This window comes from Trachypithecus francoisi, unplaced genomic scaffold (assembly GCF_009764315.1).
Source record: "Trachypithecus francoisi isolate TF-2019V2 unplaced genomic scaffold, Tfra_2.0 Contig01579, whole genome shotgun sequence".
Classification (NCBI taxonomy): domain Eukaryota; kingdom Metazoa; phylum Chordata; class Mammalia; order Primates; family Cercopithecidae; genus Trachypithecus; species Trachypithecus francoisi.
In genome coordinates this window covers 7614156-7637339 of record NW_022681442.1, presented here as the reverse complement: position 1 = coordinate 7637339, position 23184 = coordinate 7614156, and the positions used below count along the sequence as shown (strand labels likewise).

General features: G+C 47.5%; 1 protein-coding gene across 1 annotated transcript in view; it reads right to left on the bottom strand.

Moving 5' to 3' along the window:
• The window catches only part of CPXM2 (carboxypeptidase X, M14 family member 2), a 153060-nt gene that overhangs the window by 108239 nt on the left and 21637 nt on the right, over positions 1–23184 (bottom strand). Inside the window, exon 3 of the mRNA XM_033180031.1 lies at positions 14987–15096. Within this exon, the coding sequence (XP_033035922.1) occupies positions 14987–15096 (110 nt within the window). The remainder of the gene's footprint in view (positions 1–14986; positions 15097–23184) is intronic.

Here is a 23184-nt window from a genome sequence, read left to right as displayed (position 1 = left end):
ATTCCAGGATAATTGACGTACAGCTGCCTCTCTGCAGACGTATCCCAGGGCTATTTGGACAGAAACAGGATAAACTGATAGTTATTTTTAAATATTTTTGAGAAAAAAAAATTTAGAAGCAATAGTTGAAACTATAGATTATCAGCAAGTTAATGCCTTTTCAGGGGGAGGTTATCTAAAAAATGTTAGCTGTGACATCTGATTAGTAAAGGAAGTCATCTGCCATAAAATGGCCATCATGTGGTCTGAATGTCTGTCTTCAATAAACCTCTGTAATAAACCACTGCTATAAACCCATAAAACTTTCCAGGTGCAATCAGCTGATCCTTCTGCAAATTGGCAATGCACCTTGTCCCAATTCCAACCTTAATCATCAGTAAAGTAGGCTGCACAGAAACACTGTTTTTGCTTCATTGTTTTTGAAGCAATTTTTAAAACCAAAACCAATTTCTTAACTATTTCCTTGCATCGGCCAAGGAACCTAGTAAACATCCACAGTTTAAAATTTAAAATATTTAAAAATAAAATCTATTCAATACACCATAAACCATTTGTTAACTATTTAAAAGAAGAAAAGATGAAGAAATATACTAACTGGAAAAGAAACAGGCAAATGTTTTCACATCAACATTCTAATTCAATTCAACGACAATCTGCGAAATGCTTTAGCCATTAACATTGTATATCTAGGGAACAAGTTTAATTCTCAAACAATTATTAATTCACTTATCAGTGACCCCATAAAGATTGTGTATATTCTCCTGTGCACTCCAAGAAGGCAGCACAGCTCAGAAACCCATGCAGGCCAAGTGCAAGTCCTCATTCTACAGCTCATTATTTAAATACCCCCAATTAGGTCAGTTGGTCTATAAAATGAGGATAGAAATAAAATATGTGATAATACGACTGTCACAGTTACAGGTATTTTATATAGAGCCTGTCACAGAAAACACAGTCAAGACATGGAAGCCACTGGGGGTACAGGTATGATTCCCTTTGTGTTTAGTATGTTTCTGCTGTGACCTGTGATTAAACTTGCTTTATGGTACAATTTCAGTTTTCTTCTATTAATAGGTGAGTTAGGTCCATTTAGCCCATTGACAGATGTTCTTTGTCTGAATGAATCATCTGCGTTTCTTAGATATTCTATTTTTATTGCTTCCTGTAGCTTTGTTTTATTTTTATCTATTGATTTTTTTTTTTTTTTTTTTTTTTTTTTTTGCTTTAAGTGCATATTTCCTCTGAAAATGCTAACGAGCTGTACCTTTGTTTTAGTGGTTGATTTAGTAACTATGTCTTTTACATAACATACTTAATTCTATATTTTCTTAGAAAGTACCCATTAACTCCCTACTATGGGCAGTGATTACATCATTATTTCTACTTCCTGCTGCTTCTCCTCCTTCCCCTTTATCACCTAATTTCATTTATTATATTCTTAACATTCACTCTTCCTTTTTTTTTTTTTTTTTGAGACGGAGTTTCACTCTTGTTACCCAGGCTGGAGTGCAATGGCACAAGCTCGGCTCACTGCAACCTCGGCCTCCTGGATTCATTAGCTGAGATTACAGGTGCCAGTCACCATATCTGGCTAATTTTTGTAGTTTTAGTGGAGACAGGGTTTCACCATGTTGGTCAGGCTGGTCTCGAACTCCTGACCTCAGGTGATCCACCTGCTTTGATCTCCCAAATTGCTGGGATTACAGGCATGAGCCACCATGCCTGCCCTAACATTCACTTTTAAAAGACTAAATCAAATATACCTCTCTTCTTTAGTAGAGCAGCTTTTTCATAAAGTTTTCATTAATTTTAAAATAGATATAGAAAAGTGTGCAAATCCTAAGTGTGCAGCTCAATCAACTTTTACAAACTGTGTGTACCCACATACCCACATCCAGGCCAAGATGTAGACCATGAGCAGCACACCAGAAGCTCCCTGTGCCCCTTCCCAGACATTAACTTCCTGCAGACATAACCACCGCTCTGACTTCTTTCTTCTCTGGCTGGTTTTCTTATTTTCAAACTTTATACAAATTAAATCTACTGTAACTACTCTTTGTGTCTGGCTTCTTCTGCTCAATATTTATTATATCTGGGAGATTCACCCAGACAATTGCATGCAGCAGTAATTTAGTCCTTTTAACTGTCATATAGTATTTCACTGTAGTACATAAAAATGACTTATGATATATGTGGATTATTTCTATTTGGGGGTTATAAATAACACTGCCATGAACACACCTATTCATGTCTTCTTGTGCACATGTTAGCACATTTCCATTTAGGCATGAGAGTGAATTTGTTCAGTCAATGTGCATGAGAATGTTCAACTTTAATAAGTACAATAGTTCCCTGTTATCTATGGTTTCTCTTTCCACAGTTTCAGTTATCTGAAGTCAACCACAGTCTAAAAATATTAAATGGGAAATTCCAGAAATAACCAATTTATCAACTGTGTGCCATTCTGGGTAGGGTGACGAAATCTCACACCGTTTCTCACCATTCCACCTTGATGTGAATCCTCCCTTTGTTTGGCGATCCACACCAACTACTTTCGCCGCCCAGTAGTCACTTAGCAGCCATCTTGGTTATCAGAATTGGTACTGCAGCGCTTGTGTTGAAGTCACCTTTGTTTTACTTAATAATGGCCCCACAATGTAAGGGTATTAGTAGTGGTAATTCAGATATGCCCAGGACACAAGTAAAATGCTTCCTTTAAGTGAAAAAGATGAAAGGTCTCAACTTAATTTTAAAAAGAAATAAAACTGTATGCTGAGGATGCTAAGATCTACGGTAAGAATGAATTTTCTACCTGTGACATTGTGGAGAAAAAAAAAGAAATCCATGCCTAGCATCTAAGAGTGTTTGGTACTACCCACAGTTTCAAGCATCCACTGGGGGTCTTGGAACATATCCCCCAGATAAGAACTGACTATTATACTGCCAAACAGGTTTCCAAGTGGCTGTGCTACTTTACATTCCCAGCATTGTATGAATGTTTCCATTGCCCCACATCTTTGCCAACACTTGATATTATCCTTTTTTCAAAGCCATTTTGGTGCCTGCCCATCCTGTCTCATTGTGGCTTTGATTTGTATTTACTTGACGACTAATGGTGGAAAGTTCATTTTCTCATGGCCATTGGCCATGACATTGCACCATAACCATAGTGTAGCTTTGCCTCAGTCCTTCCAATATACCATGTTCCCTACCACCACAGGGCCTTTGCACACACTCTTCCCTTTGACCTGGAATGCTCTTCGCTCCCTCTGCCTACCTTTGTCCAATAAACTCTCAACTTATCATCCTTCTTCATTTAGCCCAAGTACTCACTCCATCCTCAGGAAAGCCCTCCAAGCTCTAGCCTGAGGCAGGTATACTGGGCATACAGAACCACAGTATTGAATTGTGTTTCTCATTCTCCAAAATAGGCTCATGCCCTAATTCCTGGAATCTCAGGATGTTACCTTATTTAGAAATAGGGCTGGTGACCAGGCGCCATGTCTCAATCCCGGCATTTTGGGAGGCTGAGGTAGGCGGATCACGAGATCAGGAGATCCAGACCATCCTGGCTAACACAATGAAACCCTGTCTCTACTAAAAATACAAAAAACTAGCTGGGCATGGTGGCATGCACCTGTAGTCCCAGCTACTTGGGAGGCTGAGGCAGGGGAATTGCTTGAACCCGGGAGGTGGAGGTTGCAGTGAGTCAAGATTGCACCACTGCACTCCAGCCTGGGCAACAGAATGAGATTCCATCTCAAAAAAAAAAAAAATAGGGCTGGTACAGACGTACTTAGTTAAGATGCAGTCAGATTAGAGCAGGATGGGCATATCCAGCATGACTGTGTCTTTAAACAAGGGGAAATCTGAACATAGAGACACACAGGCAGAGGGCAGATGATGTAGAGGCTTATGGGGAGAAGGCTGAGGGACCAGGGAGGCAGAGACTGGGGTGATGCATTTATCAGCCCAGGGATGCCATGGAGTGCCTGAGGCCACCAGACACTGGAAAGGGCAAGGAAGGACCCTTTCCTAGAGACTTCAGAAGGAGAGATGCCCTGCTAACACTTTGATTTCAGATTTCAAGCCTCCAGAACTGTGAGAGAATCAGTGTTTGTTGTTTACAGTTGCCCTGTCTGGGCTTACAACTTTGTCATGGCAGTCACCAGGGAATGAATGCACCTGCTCCTCTCCTTCCCAGGACTCATTACAGATTGTAATTATGCATTCACGGGTAGGATTTTTTTCAGTAATTTCATCTCCCCATTAGATTACTAGATTATCAGAGTTGCAGGTTAAAAAGCACAGGGAACATGCCCAACTCCCTTCTATTCTCTTGCATCCTTCATCCAAACCTCATCTGCCCTGTAACAGAAAATCCTACTTTCAAAATATCCTAAATCCAACCACTTCCGACCCCCTCCATCACTCCTATCTTGGCTCAAGCCAGTACCATCTCCTGTCTAGGGCCTGAAGTCACCCCCTTTAACAGGCCTCTGCTTCAATGCTTACTCCCCGAAAGTCAACACAGTGACCAGGTTGATCCCTTTCATATGTAAGCCACAGCATGTCATTGCTGTGTCCAGAACTTTCCAGGGCTTCCCTAATTGGATCATGGTTAAAAGCCAAAGTTCTTCCAGGGGCCCGCAGGCCTCCTACTACCTCTGGCGCATGTCTCCTCCCCTGATGCTCACTCCAGCCTCCTGCTGCCCCTTGGCTATGCCGAGCATGCTTCCAACCCTGACCTTTGCTCGAGCCATCCCCTCTGCCCGGAACGCTCTTCCCACATCGCATTGGCTCCCCATTGATCCTCTTCTTGAAAAGTGGCTGCCACCTCCCCAGAGCCTGCCCCCTGACTACCACTACCAGCTGTCCGCTGGTTTTGTTTCCCTTTTCTCCACAGTATGTGCCACCTTCTAACATACTATAACAATAAACACTACGACTTGTTACATTTCCTGCTGATATGGTTTGGATCTGTATCCCTGCCCGAATCTCACGCCAAATTGTAATTCCCAGGATTGGAGGTGGGGCCTGGTGGGAGGTGATTGGATCATGGGGGTGGATCTCCCCCTTAGAACTGTGTTGGATAGTGAGTGAGTTCTCATGAGATCTGGTTGTTTAAATGTGTGTGGCACCTCCCCACTCTTTTGCTCCTGCTAGGGTCATGTAAGCAGTGCCTGCCTCCCTGTCACCTTCTGCCATGACTGTAAGTTTCCTGAGGCCTCCCCAAAAGCAGAAGCTACTCTGTTTCCTGTACAGCCTGCAGAACCATGAGCCAATGAAACCTCTTTTCTTTATGAATTACCCAGTCTCAGCTGTTTCTTTCTAGCAGTGAGAGAATGGACTAATACACCTGCCTTGACTTGCCTCCTGCACTAGAACACAAGCTTCAAGATGGCAGGAATCTTTATTTTGGTCATTAAGCCATCCTCAGCACCTAGAACAGGGCCCAGCACATCATAGACCCCCAGTAAATATTTGCTAAGTGCTCAGGGCTCTTCTGTTTTTGCTCAGCGTTGTTTCCTCAGTTCTTATGACAGTGCTGAGTACATAAAAGGTTTCCAGAGGTGTGTTGTGTTTTTGTATTGTTGTTATAATAAAATGAATACATAAAAGAAATAATCTGGCCAGGCACAGTGGCTCATGCCTGTAATCCCAACACTTTGGGAGGCCAAGGTGGATGGATCACTTGAGGTCAGGAGTTTGAGACCAGCCCGGCCAACATGGTGAAACCCTGTCTCTACTAAACATACAAAAATTAGCTGGGTGTGGTGGTGCGTGCCTGTAATCTCAGCTACTCAGGAGGCTGAGGCACAAGAATCGCTTGAACCTGGGAGGTGGAGATTGCAATGAGCAGAGATTATACCACTGCACTCCAGCCTGGGTGACAGAGCGAGGCTGAGTCTCAAAAAAAAAAAAAAAGAAAAAGAAAAAGAAAGAATCTGCTCTGTTATTCTTTCCTTCCCTCCTACTCTCCTTTTTCCTCTCCTCCCTCTCCCTATCCTGGCTTTTTCTGCCTACACAGTGTTTATTGTGTCCTTGAAGCACTAACACAGAATGACCTATACACCTGATTCCCAACCGCGCCCGTCCAGGAGATGGTCATCTGACCCGTGTGTAGCGGGGCAGGTGCCCTGCGGAACCATCCCCATGAGGCATCACTGGAGAAGCAGCTATGACTGCTGAATGGACACACAGGTGACTACTGATGCCTCTCAAATCAGACTGTTCTGGGCCCTGCCTGGATGTGGGCGTGGGAGATCCTAGGGGCAACTCAAGCCAGTGGTCAGGGAGATAGGGCACAAGCTGGGAGGCAGGGGTGGTCCTAGAGCTAGCTATATAACAAATATGTATCCTTGTTTTAGATATAAGGAAACTGAAGTCAGGAGCTAAGTGACCTGCTCTAACCCCACAGCTACTAAGTACAGACCTGAGACCCTAACCTTAGTTTTCTGGCTGAAGATAAACCCAGGACTCGTTTCCTGCCAGCTCCAGCACCCATGTGATGGCTCAGCTTGTTCAACAGTCACCCCCCGGAGCCTGTGTGTCCGCTCGGAGTCATAACTGCACTGTGCCTTCTCCAGCGATGCCTCATGGGGCTGGTTCCCCAGGGCACCTGCCCCACTGTACACAGGTAGGATGACCGTCTCCTGAATGTGCACGTCTCCCGGCAATCAGATGTGTAGGTCATTCTGTGTTAGTGCTTCAAGGACACAACATATGAAATTTAATAACATATTAAAGAAAAATGCACATAGCAAACAGAACAGAATCTATATCTGAACCAGATAACCCTGTGGTTCCTTAATAATCTGTGATTCATGGGTCAAGGAGGCTTTGGTGGTTTTGGACCCTTTTTACTTTGAGGTCACATTGCCCTTCTACCTGCTTGGTGTTTACGCTGTAAGCTTCTTGAGAAATATGAACAGTGCATCACCATCATAATAGATACTCCTTTTGATTTTTTCAAGGGAGTCACAATTTAAAATATTCGGTCCTGTTATTCCCATAAAAATCCAAATACCCCAAATTCCAGTGTTTTGGCATCCAAACACTGTGTCCCAGACTGTTTGCTTGAAGCCAGATGTAGAACAAAATCCCTTTATCAGAACAAACACGACATTCCTTGACTCGGAAACTACGTCTACTGTGATTATTTTTGCATCTGCAGCACTTAGCACATATATGGCCACCAAGAAGACCTTGAGAGTCACAGCAAGGTTTTGCATACCAGGAACAACAAAAACTAACAAACAAACAAACAAAACAGTAAATCGGGAAGGCCTGGAGGGAGAGATAGGCTTAGGGTCAAAGACACAGGTGCAGGGCCCAGCCACAGGCCGGTGTGGGTCGGGCACGGGTGAGATCTGGGAAAATCGTGCTGCCCAGGGTACTCCATAGACTTCCTGCCAGGAGAAATGTGGCCTCCAGCTTTGGTCAAAGTCGGGCCTCAAGAGCACTGGGGCCAAAAGGCACAGGGAGACATGTACAGGACATGCCCTGGAATATGAGCTGTCACACAGGATAAAACTCAGTTGGTTCAATGTTCTAAAATTGCATTCATGTCTTCATGCAGGGGTACATATGAAGCCAAGGGCAGCGGCTGCTTCCAAGTATCCCACCTCATTTTAGGTAAAAAGGGGATGCGAACACTGGAATTAGATTCTAATATTGGCATCAAGATGCTCCACAGAATTTTTTAAGGAAATGACTGAGGAGAGGACTCATGATTCCTTCCAGTTGTGCTGGGGAAATGGCTCTGACAGACACTATTGTTATGGTCAGATGTTTCCTTATGGAAGAGCTACAAGAGGTGAGCCTCTCTCTTTAGGGGACCAAACTCTCAGTCATTTCTAACATGGGTGAGACAAGACCTGGTCCACAGAGTGCCAAACGACTGTGACCAGACTATCACAAAGACGCCCAGAGCTGTGTAGGCAGTGTACTATGCTTTTCCTTGTGACCTCAAAACATCAGCTGTTTCTTCCAAGCTCTGATCTGAGCACCAACTTTTTTACATCCCCAGTTATAGGCAGGAATCGTGGTGACATCATGAGTCCCAACCACACACTTGGTGTTTCATTTCTTCTGATCACACATCAGATCCTGACTTACTGTAATTTAAATCCTTGAGAATGAGGTTGAAAGCCAGCCCTCTGATGTGGCAGTACTTACTACTGCAATCTGTTCAAGGCTTGCCAGCTAAGAAAATATCCAAAATAATAACAGTGGTGCAATAAGTCACTCTGGCAGGGCTGCTGTCCCTGAACCCCCTTCCTTAGTTTATGACCCAGGGAAAATATCTTAGGGTCCTCAAAGGAGGATTCTTTGGGGTGGGGCAGGTGATTGAGTTGCCAGTAGATGACCCACCTGAATATAGGGTCACTTCCTAAGACTAACTAACGAACTACAGGCAAAGGATCTAAGCATGTTTTTTTTTTTGGTTTGGTTTGGTTTTTTTGGCAGAGTCTGACCCTCTCGCCCAGGCTGGAGTGCAGTGGCATGATCTTGGCTCACTGCAACCTCCACCTCCCAGGTTCAAGTGATTCTCCTGCCTCAGCCTCCCAAATAGCTGGGATTATAGGCATGCACCACCATGCCTGGCTAATTTTCGTACTTTTAGTTGAGACAGGGTTTTGCCATGTTAGCCAGGCTGGTCTCGAATTCCCAATCTCAGGTGATCCGCCCGCCTCGGCCTCCCAAAGTACTTGGGTTACAGGCATGAGCCACCGTGCCTGGCCCTGAGCATGATTTTAGAGGTCATTGTCAACAAACACTCGGAGACTCAGGATGTTAATTTCCAATCTGTCTGTAGTTGCTCCCAGAATGGAAGAAACCAGTGATTGTTTCTAAATGAGATCACAGCCTCGCAAGTGAGTTAGTATAAAAGGGTCTTGGGCACACAGGAAGAATAATCATAGGTGAGGGGCCGAACTTTTGCTCTCCTGCCGAACTGGATGTCTTCCTTGAATTCCTGGAAAGCCTATTTTGTCCCAATGTAGTGATAAAATGTAAATGTTGTTTTTTTTCCTCTAACCTTATATTATTAACAAAAGTAAAATACTACTTGGAAAAAAGGAAGTATTAAGTTAAGTTATAAGTACTCTTTCAGTCTTCTGCTTAAAATGATGGAAAAAGAGACAGGTATTTCTGCGGTAACATGGCAAATGCATTCCAGTAAAAGCTCCCAGTCTAAAACCCAGCTCACCAGCCAGCCCATTCAAAATCTATACAGGTCTGGAAGCAGAAGACTGAAAAAAATTAATTCTAAAAACACATTAGCACAATTAAGAAAGCACGTTGAGTTGTTCAAAACAGTGTTTAAATACAGCTGTAATTACAGGATTTGATCTGAAAAGGAAACAAGCAGGGAGGCAGATGATGTCAGCGAATGGAAGGCAGCTGAGCTGCTGAGTTGAAGGCTGGGGCAAAACGGGGAAGGGACCTGAGCAATGTACCAGAACAGGCCCCACCGACACAGAGGAGCAAGAGGCACAGGGCGCCATGCACAGGACTCTGCAGCTTCCACGCTCACCTGTGACAGTGCACTCTGTGGTCAGGTGCTGGTGCTCGGTCAGACCACTCATAGACTCCAAACTCACCCATGACAGGGCACTCTGTGGTCAGGTGCTGGTGCTCGGTCCCACAGACCATTCATAGACTCCACACTCACCCGTGACAGTGCACTCTGTGGTCAGGTGCTGGTGCTTGGTCCCACAGACCATTCATAGACTCCATACTCACCCGTGACAGGGCACTCTGTGGTCAGGTGCTGGTACTCGGTCCCACAGACCATTCATAGACTCCACACTCACCCGTGACAGTGCACTCTGTGGTCGGGTGCTGGTGCTTGGTCCCACAGACCATTCATAGACCCCACACTCACCCGTGACAGGGTACTCTGTGGTCAGGTGCTGGTGCTCGGTCCCACAGACCATTCATAGACTCCACACTCACCCGTGACAGTGCACTCTGTGGTCAGGTGCTGGTGCTTGGTCCCACAGACCATTCATAGACTCCACACTCACCCGTGACAGTGCACTCTGTGGTCAGGTGCTGGTGCTTGGTCCCACAGACCATTCATAGACTCCACACTCACCCGTGACAGGGCACTCTGTGGCCAGGTGCTGATACTCAGTCCCACAGACCGTTCATAGACTCCATACTCACCCGTGACAGTGGACTCTGTGGTCAGGTGCTGGTGCTTGGTCCCACAGACCCATTCATAGACTCCATACCCACCCATGGCAGGGTACTCTGTGGCCAGGTGCTGATACTCAGTCCCACAGACCGTTCATAGACTCCATACTCACCCGTGACAGTGCACTCTGTGGTCAGGTGCTGGTGCTTGGTCCCACAGACCATTCATAGACTCCACACTTATCCGTGACAGGGCACTCTGTGGTTAGGTGCTGATACTCGGTCCCACAGACCATTCATAGACTGGCGAAAGTTGTACATGAACCAATGCTGCTTTTCTGTGTCATAATGACATCATCCCTGTATCTGCTAACCACACAGGGCAAATATGCACTAGGAAAACACATGTGACAGCAGACCAGCCTGCCCGGCCTCCTGCTAGGCTTCTCCTGCTTAAGCTCCCTTAAGTACTGCAGCCACTCCAGGGAAGCTTTGTTGACTCAGCGCATCCATATGTGCAGACGCCGTGCTCACACGGGGTAGGGAATACCCAAAAATGCAAGAGTCACATTTTCTGCAAGCGGCTCAGCATTTGGTGAGGGTGCCCATGAATAAATCAATGTGAGACAGTTGTCAGAAAAGAGAGATGTACACAGTTCGATCACTATTCCAGCTGTTGAACCTACACCACTTCTATCTGTTGACTTGGGAGGCAGTTTTATGGCATCATTAGGAGAAACCACTTAAGGTTTAAAGCTGCCTGGATTCTTAATCTGCCTCTCCTGGGAAATGTGAGCTGAGTCACTCCATGCTCCCTGTGTCTGTTTTCTATAAGGCAGAGATAATAATAACAGGACTGTCTTCCATGTTGGAGGAATAAATGAAATCACGCGCATAAGGCACTTAGCACTGTGCCAATAATGCCTGGAGCTGATGCCCACTCTCCCTCTGCTAGAGACTGAAGCATCTTAAGGCAGAGAATTCCTAGGGCTTTTTGTCGTGGCCCTTTCTGTGCCCGTCACATAGCAGGCACCTCACAAGGGTCTGCTGTAAGAATGAATGCTAATGGGTAAGAATATGCATTTGAGAAATGCCCAAGGCAATTCTCTTTCTTTACTCCTTTTGACCCTCACAATACCATGAAGGAGGCAGAGCCAGCGGTGGGATCTGCACCTTCCTGATGACGACACTGAACCTCGTAGAATGGGGGCATCTCACCCAAGGCCACATGGCTGGTCAGCAGTGACCAGCACCAGCATCCCAGCCTGTGAGCCCCATGCCTTCCAGCCTGGACCACGGCCACATCTGCGCCTATAGAGTCCTGGGCTGGCACAGCGCTGGGCTAAACCACCTCACAGCCTGCACTAGGGTATTAAACACAGTTTCTATTTCTGACATCTTGGTGTTTCTCGATCACAAAATCCCATTAGCTCAACACGCCTACAAAATACTCGTATGTGAGACAAGATGTGGTTATTTTTAAACTGCGTTTCAAACCGTTCTGTGTGGGGAGATGTATTTTTGGAGCACACTGGCTTTAATTATGCACCTGTGACAGTGGAATCACACCGCATGTGGCACTGGCTCTGGAAGACACAAACCACAAAAGTGGGCTGACCTCGTCCCCATTTCCCTGTGTCACCAGCAGGCACAGGAGCACAGCCCTGCTGACACCTTGATTTAGCTTGGTGAGCTTCCCATGGGGGACTGGGGCTGTATGTCGAAGCCCACAGACACACACTGCAAGTGACGCTGCCCTCTCTGGGGTTGACACCAGGTACCTGACTGGGGTCAGAGCCAGAGGCTGGGGATGGCGGGCCCAGATTTGGCTGTTAAAGCAGCAACTTCCCAGTCTAAGAGCAGGTACGGAGACTTTCCTGTGAGAAGGCATCAGGGTAAATAAGACGCCACTGAAGAAAGAAAAACCCATGAAGACAACTCGCACTGATGTGATTCCCGAACACGGCCTCCTTTTCACCCCGACCACAGGCAGGAGAGTGCGCTCGGTCAACGCATTCACCGAGGGGAGCCTGGCGTCTGCCTGGGGTGGGCCTCCCATGGGTGAAGGACTACCTGAAGCCGGGAAGATGAAGTGAGGACAGCCTCGCCAGCTGCTCCCTGCTGGACACCCCATCCACGCCGAGGCTCCTGTGCAGCCCAGCAAAGGCAGGTCCGTGAATAAACACCATCTGCACCTGAGCCAGGTCTCCGTGCTTGTCCTCGGCGCACCTCCCATGTTGCAGGTGCTATTCTGCACACCAGGGGCTGGGCAAGCAGGAGAAACAAGGCCACGTCTAACATGGGGCTTACTCACAAGGAAGGGACAGATAAAACCCAAGGAAATAAGTAAATGAAGGTTCAGAGAGGGACCCAGTCACCCAGGGCCAACCTGGGACTTTCCTCATATGGTAAGTAGAAGCCACCAGAGCCTTTCAACAGAGGAAGGAGATGATCCGGGGAATGTTTTAAAATCAGAAGTCACCTAAGGTCACCACTCAAGGAACCCTGTGAGTGATCAGGACTCTCGTCTTTCTGATGAGGCAACTGAGCCTCAGAGACATGAGATCATTGTTCCAAAGGCCCCCAGTCTAGAAATGTCAAGGCCAAGGTCTGCACTCAGCATGCCTGTCTACAACGTCTCATTGGCATACTCTGCTTGGCACTCTGCCGGTGGAATTCCCAACTGGAGGGACACAAACACCACGCCCCCCACCTTTCCAGTCAACCCCAACACATTTAGGATTAACAGGACCTTTTAATTTTTTACCAAAAGCACAAATAAATATGGGCACTTTCTCTTTTTCAAAAGATAATTTCAATTATAGTGAAAGCATGCAAAGCATCAGATGACATCTCCCCTGATGAATGCACAAAACAGGCTGCACACACCCTGCTTGGTTGGGCCTGACCGTTATTTCCTCAGAGGACTGGAACCCCTTCTAGGGGACTGGAGGCGCTGTGCGAACATGAACTTAGCTCCGGCTCAAGCTTTGAGGGCTCATGTGTTCACCCTCTCATAAAACATAAGAGATTTGTTTGCAGTTGACAGTTGTGCACATCCAAATATTTCTTAATAGTTATTATTCTTTTTTTACACGAGTATGTATAAACCAACTTTTGGATCTCATTGAAGTTAGTTCTACAAATGTTCTGCTTGAATTCCTCTGAACTAAAAAGTGGCGGAGGTTAAACAGTTCGAAAGTCTGTTTGATGCGGTGCAGTCTGAGGGGTGGGGTGGAGAAACAACAAAGCTTGGAGTCAGAGCTTGGCTCAGATGTCCCCAATCCCATGAGCTCCCTGGGAAGGACCCTTATCTGTTCGTACACAGTTCCCAGCACAGCAGCAGCCCCTCGCACATTTACACAGATCACTGGGGGAGTGAGGGGTCTGCTCTGCCACTTGGAAGTCATTAGCTTTGAGTGCACCCTTGATGGCCCTCAGGTCCATGGGCAAGGAACCTCCTCCTTCCCTAAACCAGAGATGGTGCATGTACAAAGGGACTTGGAAACTACTCCCCACACAGAAGAGCTCTAGAAAGAAAACTAGAATACGGTGCCATTAGGGAGCCACACAGGACGGCAGAGATCAAGTGCTAAGTTGAGAAAGAACAGATCGGCAGGAGGTGGGGCAGGAAAAAAGACCTGGGGATGGGACGGCAGAATAACTCCGTACCAAAGATGGCCACACTCTAACCCGCAGAACCTGTGCATATATTAGATTACATCACAGAGAGGAATGAGGGTCACAGATGGAACGAAGGTCGCTTGAGGAAGGGAGATGATCCCAGGCTATGCAGGTGGGCCCAGTGTAATCTCAAGGATCCTCAAAAGGGGAACAAGAAATCAGAACACAGAACCAGAGAGACGGTCACATGAAGACTCCACCTGCCTTTGCTGACTCTGAAGAAGGAAAGAGCCACTAGCAAGGAACAGGGCAACTTCTCAAGACTGAAAAGGGGAAGAAAATTGATTCTCCCTACAGTCTCCAGAAAGGAGCACAGCCCTGCATACCTTGACTTAGCCCAGTGAGACGTCTGTCCTCCAGAACCGTAAGAGAATACATTTGTGGGAAGAGGCTACATTTATTTGTCACAGCAGCAATAGGAAACTCATGCATGGCGCAGATGGGATTCATGTGAGTGGGGCATGGTTGGGCAGTAGAAGTTTCTGGCAGGGGAACATGCTACAGAAAGGGTCTGGAGTCAATAATTGCATGGCATGTAGAGTGTGCAGGGAGGAGCTCACTTTCCTGGAGCAAGACCTTGGACTGATGGGACTGACAGAGAGGGAGGCCTGACACTCTTGAGGCCCAAGTTAAGAAAGGCCCTTGAGCCTCCAAGAGGGAGACCAGCCAGAATGTGCATGGCCCCAGGAGCCTGGGGCTTGACCTGGGGGAATGCAATGGAGGGAGCCACAGGAAAGCCTAGAAGATGTGTGTGTGTCAGAGATAAGAAGCATTGGCAGGAAGGCAAGGGAAGACAAATGCCACTGCCTCATGTGCCACGGCGCTGCCCCACCATGCCCCAGGCATTCCACCTTCTCCTCCTGTCCTTTCCAGACCAACAGCATGTGGAAGAGAAATGTTCAAAAGGCGGCAAAGGAACAACCTGGGTGCAGGTACTGGTGGTCTCACTTCTACTCACGACAGTCTTTGGAGAAGACATTGCCTCCCTGAGTCTCGGAGCTCTCTCTGTAAAATTAGGATCATTCAGCAATATCCTTTCTTACTGTGAGAATTCAGGCTAATGCATTTTAAATCCTGGGCACTGCCTGACCCGAGCTCAAGGAACCAGAGCAATAAACAAGGCGGTCAAAATCCTTCCCACCACAGAGCCAGGTACCTGGATGTTGAGTCTCCCTCGATGCGCGCCCAGGCCATAGCGCTTCGCCGTGGAGGCATGGAGCTGGAAGTCTGTGATTTTTAAGGTTTCCAGACCAAGAGGTGGGCAACCTGGAAAGGACAATGCTTGTTAAAAACAAGGACAGATGCTGAAAGGGATGAGTTTCTTATTTTCTAAATCTGGCCGCGTGCTTTTCCATTTTCCCCTGAACGCCACCCACAGGCATGCCCTGTCTTTCCAGACACGGTTGATTGAACTGTCAACATTAAGCCTATGTTCTTTCTTGTTGGCATTTGCTTTAGGGGTGTTTTTGCTCTGATATTCCTTCTTTTTTGCTGTGCATGCTACTGTCTGAGGCTGTTCCCAATTAAGGATCCTTCCCCAACGTGACTCAGTCAGGAAGCATCACTGGAGCTCTGCAAATTAATCAGAACCTGCTGATTTTGCTTCAGCAACTCTGGCCTTTATATTGTGCATGCTAATGAGCAGAGGAATATAAGTAGAAAAAAAAGTCTATTGTTTTCCATTCTCTGCAAAACGGATAATATGGAGCACGGCTAGTAAACACCATTTGCCTCTGGAATAAAACACCAGTGCTTGATCGTCCTAGCCTAGCCCATTGTCTGTAAGAATGACAGTGTTTACAGCAGCATCCAGAACGGGTCTCCTGACCCCTGGGCTGCTGTTTGCCCCCACGCCCACCACAGTGAGTGGGGGAGCATTTAGTGAAGGCAGAGGGGTGCACACAGTGAATGCGAAAGGCCATGCAGCGAGTGGGCGCCACACAATGAACTGGGGGGCCCCGCATTGAGGGGGTTTGTGCAGCAGGCATGCCAATCACCCAAGGCTGACCTCACAGAGGAAACCCTGGTTACCATGCCCTCTTCCCTCCCCAGGACCCTCACACCTTCCAGGCCTGAAGGACATGAATCTGACACAAGTGGTGGTATTTCCTGGGTCCCACATGTTCACAGAGTCATTCTGCATCCTCCCTACCAGAAATGGACTTCAAGTGGCTGACCAGCAAGGTTAATCCTCACACTACATACTCAGAAATCCTCACTGCTGCACCTCCAACAGCCCTGCCTCTTCACAGAACCTTCTTATGTTGTCCCAGCAGCCCCACCCTGCCCCTCTCATGGTCGGGCACCTCCGTAGCTTGGCCCCTGAGCCCAGGTTATAATCCCACACCCCGTCACTCTCTGAGACAGCTAGGAGCCTGGGCCCGTGCCCTCCACTCTCACCTCAGGACAATGGGCCCTTTCTGTCAAATGCCACTCGCCTCTTGGAGCTCACAGTCCCCAGCAGTCACTGGTATCCACGAGAGGGCCTCGTCAGAATCCAGGGCAAGCTCTGAGAGTCAAGACCACTGACCCATTACACTGCCTGTCCCTTCTGAGAGGCTGGACTCCAGGACATCCTGCAGCCTGACCCCAGGAGCCTGGGCTCTGGCTCAAGCTCTTGGGTTCCCTAAGCTGGGGTTGCTGCCCCTCTGTGCCCCATTCTTATCCTCATCTCCTGTTCACTCCTTGCTCTTCTCCCCATCACCTGGTCTCAGCGTGTCCTGCCTTAGACACAGTCAGCTTTCTCAGGAATAACCAGTCTGTCCTGAGAGATCCTGCCCACCAAGAGACCCCACCCACTGAGAGAGAGACCCCACCAACTGACTGTGACACCAAGCTGGCTAGGCAGCAGGTTCTATCAGGCGATTCCTGGTGGCCTGGGAATAGCCTCTATTTATCTTTACTCTGCCAGCTATGGTTTCAGGGTTCAAGGGACCTGGGGGGTTTCAGACCTTGATGGGGGGAACCAGGCACAGGTCCTGTCCCTCCACATCCTGGTACTCAATACATACCCACAACAGTCCTACATAACCAAGCACCAGAAACACCAAAAGGATCTGCTGTCATCTTATGAACCTGTTTCATTGCCATGTCGAAAGTCTTCCCATCCACCAGCTTCTTCCTTGATAGCAGAAGACACAGCAGGCAGTAAATTCTATGGACTTCCTTCAGCAAAGCCACCTTTATTTATATCATTTATACAGTCAAAGTGAGAGACAGACAGATGGACAGATAGCCCACCAGATGGACAGGCAGACATATATAGATCATGTACCATCTCAATAAAGCAACAATAATTGCTATTCAAAACATTTCTTCCAGAAAAAGACAATGACTCCTATGCATGTGAGTATTTTAATTCAAAAAAGGAAGTACCTGACTAAAATTACATATCCATCAAAATTGCTTTTCTGCCAAGAGACAGAAGCTCTGTCACATCCTCTTGCCAAGATACAGAAGGGGTGAAAAGAAAATGCCCACAAGTGAGGTGTTTCATGGATGCACATCTAATAGCAACTGAAAAGTGCAATGCCTGCCCTCTCACAGGCTGAGTTTCCCGCAGCCAGCAGTGCCGGCAGCTGCCACATCTAACAGCCACTCTTGTCCACTCCTGTGACGGTATCATGGCAAAGCCAATAACTTCACTCCCTCTACCCACAGCACAGATGATGACTTTGCGGGAGGAGCCCAGATAAACACACACGAACTTGGTCTGCTCGCAAATGTGGTCTTACAGGAACCCAACGCTCTGACACTGGGATTTTTTGTCCTTATTAGAAGATGCTATTTTTAGAGCCATTAGTTTGGTTTGGAAGCCTTCTCCATTGCCCGTGCCACTTACAAAGAAGCTAGAGATTCCACACAGAGAACACACAAAGTCCTTGAAAGGCAAAGACAGCGTTACTGATCTGCGTGGGTTAGCGACGGCCCTTTGGTTGTGAGAAACCAACCACAGCCAACTTAGACAGGAAGGGAAGTCCCTAGAGAAATGACAGGGATGGCAGAAAGTGAGAAGGACAGTGGCGGGACACAGGACATGTGTGGGTGGAAAGGCACAGAGCTCCTGTCATCTAGGCAGTAGAACAGTGGATTCCAATGGCACTGTCCACCTCCTATCACACCTCTGAGTTTCCACTCAACCTCACGCATGCCTCCAGAGAGGGCCTGATTCACCTGGTCCCCTGGCTGCCCACTGGGATCAGGGTGCTGTTAGCAAAACAAGGGGATGCCAAATTCACAACCGACATGGGGCATGGGACAGGCATCTGCATTTGCTGCCCAGGGCTGAGTGTGAACACAGCTCAAGCAGGCTCGTCCCGCTTCTGAGTTATCGGTTCTTCCAACTGCCTCCTCCTACTGGCCAACCCCAAGAGGGGCAACACCTCCCCATCTTCGCTTCCTCTGTCCCTTCCTTTCCTGGGATTTTTGCTCCTGACTCCATTCATTCACAGTGGCGCTCATCACTCTGTGGCCCTTTGGGACTCCTCAGCCTCTTCTCTGTTTCTTCTATACTGGGCCCCTCAGTCTCTCGCTCTTAGCCACTCCTCCACCCCCGCACCACGCATGGCCCTGGTTTCCATCACACAATGTTCTGCTCTTTCTCTTCTTCCCTCTCAGTCCAGACCTTCCTTCCTTGTTTGGACTTTGCTTTCCACCTCCCTGAGGGCAGTCTTTCCCCTGCTGCGGCACAGGCTCATCACCCTCAGACTGATTCCCTAAGAGAGGCCCTCCCCTTCCCTGTAACAATCCACCTTCTGAGCCCACACCTCAGCTATGAGGTGTCACAGGCACTGTCTCTACCACTCGGCATCCAATGACATGCACAAAGTTTACATTCAGGGCCGAGCGCAGTGGCTCACGCCTGTAACCTCGGCACTTTGGGAGGCCAAGGCAGGCGGATCACTTGAGGTCAGGATTTCGAGACCAGCCTGACCAATATGGTGAAACCCCATCTCTACTAAAAATACAAAAGTTAGCCAGGTGTGGTGGCACATGCCTGTAATCCCAGCTACTCGGGACGGTGAGGCAGGAGAATCACTTCAACCTGGGAGGCGGAGGCTGCAGTGAGCCGAGATCATGCCGCTGCACTCCAGCCTGGGCTACAGAGTGAGACACTGTCTCAAGAAAAAAGAAAAAGACAAGTTTAAACTCAGACCACTTGCTTGTCTGGAGACCGGCCTATTGACGTGGCAGGCAGGCCTCAGAAACCTGGTGGCTCCCATCAGGCAGGTGTGAATGCAACAGCTGGAATAATCCGCCTGCAATCTGCAGCTGAAGCAAATACCCTGTCATCTTCCAATGTCTGCTGCAAAAGAATCTCCTCAAGGTTGTCACCACTTCTTCCTCGGCACTCTGTCCCCTCACTGTCGTGTGGCAGAGGCCGCAGTATCAGTCAGGCACACAGCAGCAATGTCAGCTTCACTTGGAAGGTTCTCATTTCATCAATCTTCCATTCTTTATTTTTCCTTTTGATAGCCTCCTCTCCTTCCTTCCATCCCATGTCTGCCTCACTCTGACTTCACCCTGTTTTCCATGAGCATCAGGGCAATTCACAAATGTTACTGCAACCCTGCCTAACGCAGGGCGCCATGCCCCGCAGCACGGCATCCTGCAGGCTCACATAAAACTACCCACTGAGTCAGCTGGGAGTTACCCACCTTCACTAAACCCCATTTGAAAACATTTGTTAAGTTAAAAAGAAGTTTAAGAATAAAGTAGTCTAAGCACAAGCTCACTATCCCACATACCTTTATGCAAAGATCAACAAGGCAAAAATCCCATATCCCAGAATAAAGCATCCCAAGAAAAGTTCCCAAGCCCATCTTAAAGACTTATATTGAACATCTGACACAGGAATCTCTGCATTTAGAAAAAGGCAGGGTTTTCCTATGCTAAAGAACAGGAAAGTAAAGGACTAGAAAATAAAAGACAGGAAAATTATCTTTCGCTTTAAAGATTCTAAATTAATTCAAAATACAGAATATTGAAATATTCACCAAACTTAATACTTCACTCTGATGAATTTCAGAATATTTCAACCTGATTCGTTGTTCTTCTTTTCTTTCTACCCTGAGAGCATCAGCCTAGAGATTTCTTTCTTTCTTTTCTTTTCTTTTGAGACGGATTTTCGCTCTTGTCACCCAGGCTGCAGTCCAATGGTGCGATTTTTGGCTCACAACCTCTGCCTCCCAGGTTCAAACAATTCTCCTGCCTCAGCCCCCCAAGTAGCTGGGATTATAGGTGCCTGCAACCATGCCTGGCTAATTTTTGTATTTTTAGTAAAGACGCAGTTTCACCATGCTGGCCAAGCTGGTCTCAAATTGCTGACCTCAGGTGATCCACCCACCTCAGCCTCCCAAAGTGCTGGGATTACAGGCGTGAGCCACCGCACCCGGCCCATCTAGAGATTTTTGACAGGTCTACTCAATGTCTAAAATGAATAAAGTGACCTGCTCCTCCCTCAAGTTCTCCGGCTAAGGGGAACAATACTACAGTGGGGAGAGAATTATGCAGGATGAGGAAACCACTTGCAAAGCATGCTGAGCCACGTCGGAGAGAGGAGGGCTGGGGAATCTTCAACCTGCAGAATGGTGTGGAGGCCTCAGAGCCACAGGGGCTAGAGCAAAACATTTGAAAACATCTGCAGTTCCCAGGCCTGCAGACACCTTGAAAAGTGGATGAGACCTCTCTCAGCTGCACCCTGGGCTGACAAAGACCAAAGGGAGCACAGTGCAAACAAGTCACCAGAAACCAGCAGCTCCCGCTCCCTTAGGCCAGTGCCCAAGGCCACTCCTGGTCCCTGAAGTAACATCATTGTCAGCACTTCAGTCTCTGGGCTGCACCCTGGTCTTTGGACCCCAGCCACCATGGGGAACTGCTGCTAACACCGCAACCCCAAGGCAGCTTCTCTGAAGCAATCAGCAGCCAGACAAGATCCACAGCATGAATGAACCAGCATCCAGGAAACCTCCATGTCTTCAAAACCAGAAATCTCAAAAGAAGGGCAGAGACGGCAGAAAGAAGACAAGCACTGTCTCCCAGCCACAGTCCCGGGCTTGTCTAGGACTACCAGGAGATGACCAAGCGTGATCATCAGAGTAGCACAAGACTTTGCAGCAGCAACCTATGCATTCTAAGGGCTGAAGGAAAAGAAAGTGGGATCTGGAAGCCACTACCAGCTAAGTTACAGTCAACAGTCATGGTAATTGTCATGGTAATTAAGGGCTCTTTCAGACACAAGAGTATTCAGAAAACGTACCCTACTCCCACCATAACCATAAGCTTTTACTGAAAGAACAGCTGGAAAAACGGCGCCCAGAAACAGAGACATAAAGGCAACCAGACACGTGACCGGCGGGCGCAGCAAACACTGAGGACTGCATGGCACTTCCCGCAAAATGAGCCCAGGGAACACTGCCAGCCAAAGAACTCCAAAAGCATGGCAAAGTTCGAACGAGAGGTTAGAATTCCATCGACTTCAAATTCTCAAAGAAACATCTGCTCCTGGTCCCAGGAACTGTCAATCACAATACTACTTCCAAGGACTAGGACTTTTTCCCATCCTTCAGAAAACATTACTGAGAAAGACAGGACTGTTGCATGGGTGACTAAGCAAAACTGAGGAGAAGGAAGGTTTCGAAGCTTAATTTAAATATCTGTAATCAGAGAGTTTAAAAAAATCTTTGTTGGAACTGTAACATATTTGTATTACAATGTCAATTGATGATATAATTACTAGGTTTAAAGAGTGCTTGAAATAAGTGGGAAACTCATTGGCAGCTCTTCATCCCTCAGCAGTGTTCTGCTGGGGTTCCCAGCCAGGATGCAGGAAAGCAGGCTCCAACAACCAATCGCTCAGTGACTCTTGAGCCAATTTGTTCCAACAGCCTCAAGACGAGCTCCCCGTTCCTCCTCTAAAACAAACAAATTCATCCTTTACCATTAAATCAAGTTTCTGTTGCTTCTAGAAAGGAAAAAGGATCTAATCCTGAGAAGCATGTGGGTGAGGAGAACACAGAAAAAAGTGTGAAAACATTTCAGGAAAATATTAATTAGAGATCAGAGATGTGTCACCATCTGGAGGAAAGGAGAGTGACAATCATCCACGATGAATCTGCTTTTCTCTTAAAGAGAAAAGGCTCTCTGAGAACACACCACGTTGAGCAGGGCGCCATCTCCCAGCCCCATGCTCTATTCCTCGGGAGGTGAGCATGGGGTCCCCTGCCTCATTCTACCCGACCCCACACACGCACTGCCTTAGATCTGTCTCTTGCTAGCAGTCTCTGCATTACAGATACTTTACCAAAGAGACATCTGCCCTCTGGCACAGATTCATTAGTCCTCCTCATCGTCATCGTCACCACCATACATTACCATCTATGCACAGCAACTCTTGAACAAATTGCAAATGTCCTTTGCATTTAAGATCATGGAGGCCTTTGTGGCCCAGAAATTCCAGGGCACAGTCAGAATATAGCATATAAGTAAGAATTCTCAATCTAGCATCGACCCCAACACCCCACCTTCAGTATTCCAAATCTGGGGGGTGGGGGCTGTTATGGAGTCAGGTCATGAAAATTATTTTAAAAGTGTAGTGATTTGGGGAGCAACAAGGAAAACCTGCAGGTAACTACTGCGAGACAGACCAGCTAGAGACTCCTGTCATTGAATCTGCACAATGACCCCAAGAGGTGGGCATCGTGGCTCATCGTCTCTGAGACTCAGGGATGCTGAACACCGTTAAATAGTCATTAGGTGTCTGAGTTACAAAAGCTCAAGCATAATCTTTACACCACCTCCGTCTGACTTGAAAACTCGAGAGCATAACACAAATGAAATTGCTTGGTGGTGTTTGGGGTCACACCAGGAAAAGGGCTGGAGCCAAGACAGGCGTCTCCCGCTGGCAGACCAGAGTTCAGAGTACGAGGCCCTGTGGCCTGCTGTGATCGCCTCAAGACACGGTGGGCGCTTCCAGGAACAAGCTCACAGCCTTCCTGAACTTTTGCTTTCATTGCCGCCTATAAATGGAGTAGCTTTGACTTAACAGAATTCTTTCCTTCGCCTTTCTGAACATGACATTCCCTTTGATCAGTGAAGTGTGGAGGCAGCTTCCCAGTGCACTGAAAATCTGTCTGCAGTAGCTCTCTGCCTTTCTCAGATACCACTGGCTTCCCTGAGGGACAGGGCGTCTCTCTGGGTCTTGGGAAATCTCTGAGCCAATCTCAGCCTTATCTAGTTGTCCTTGGAAAGCTCTTTAACACCCACCACAGGAGAGATGATCCTTCAGACCCTCATCACTGAGCTCCTCCAGACAGCAGTTCTCACCCCAACTGAGCATCAGAATCTCAAAGAAAC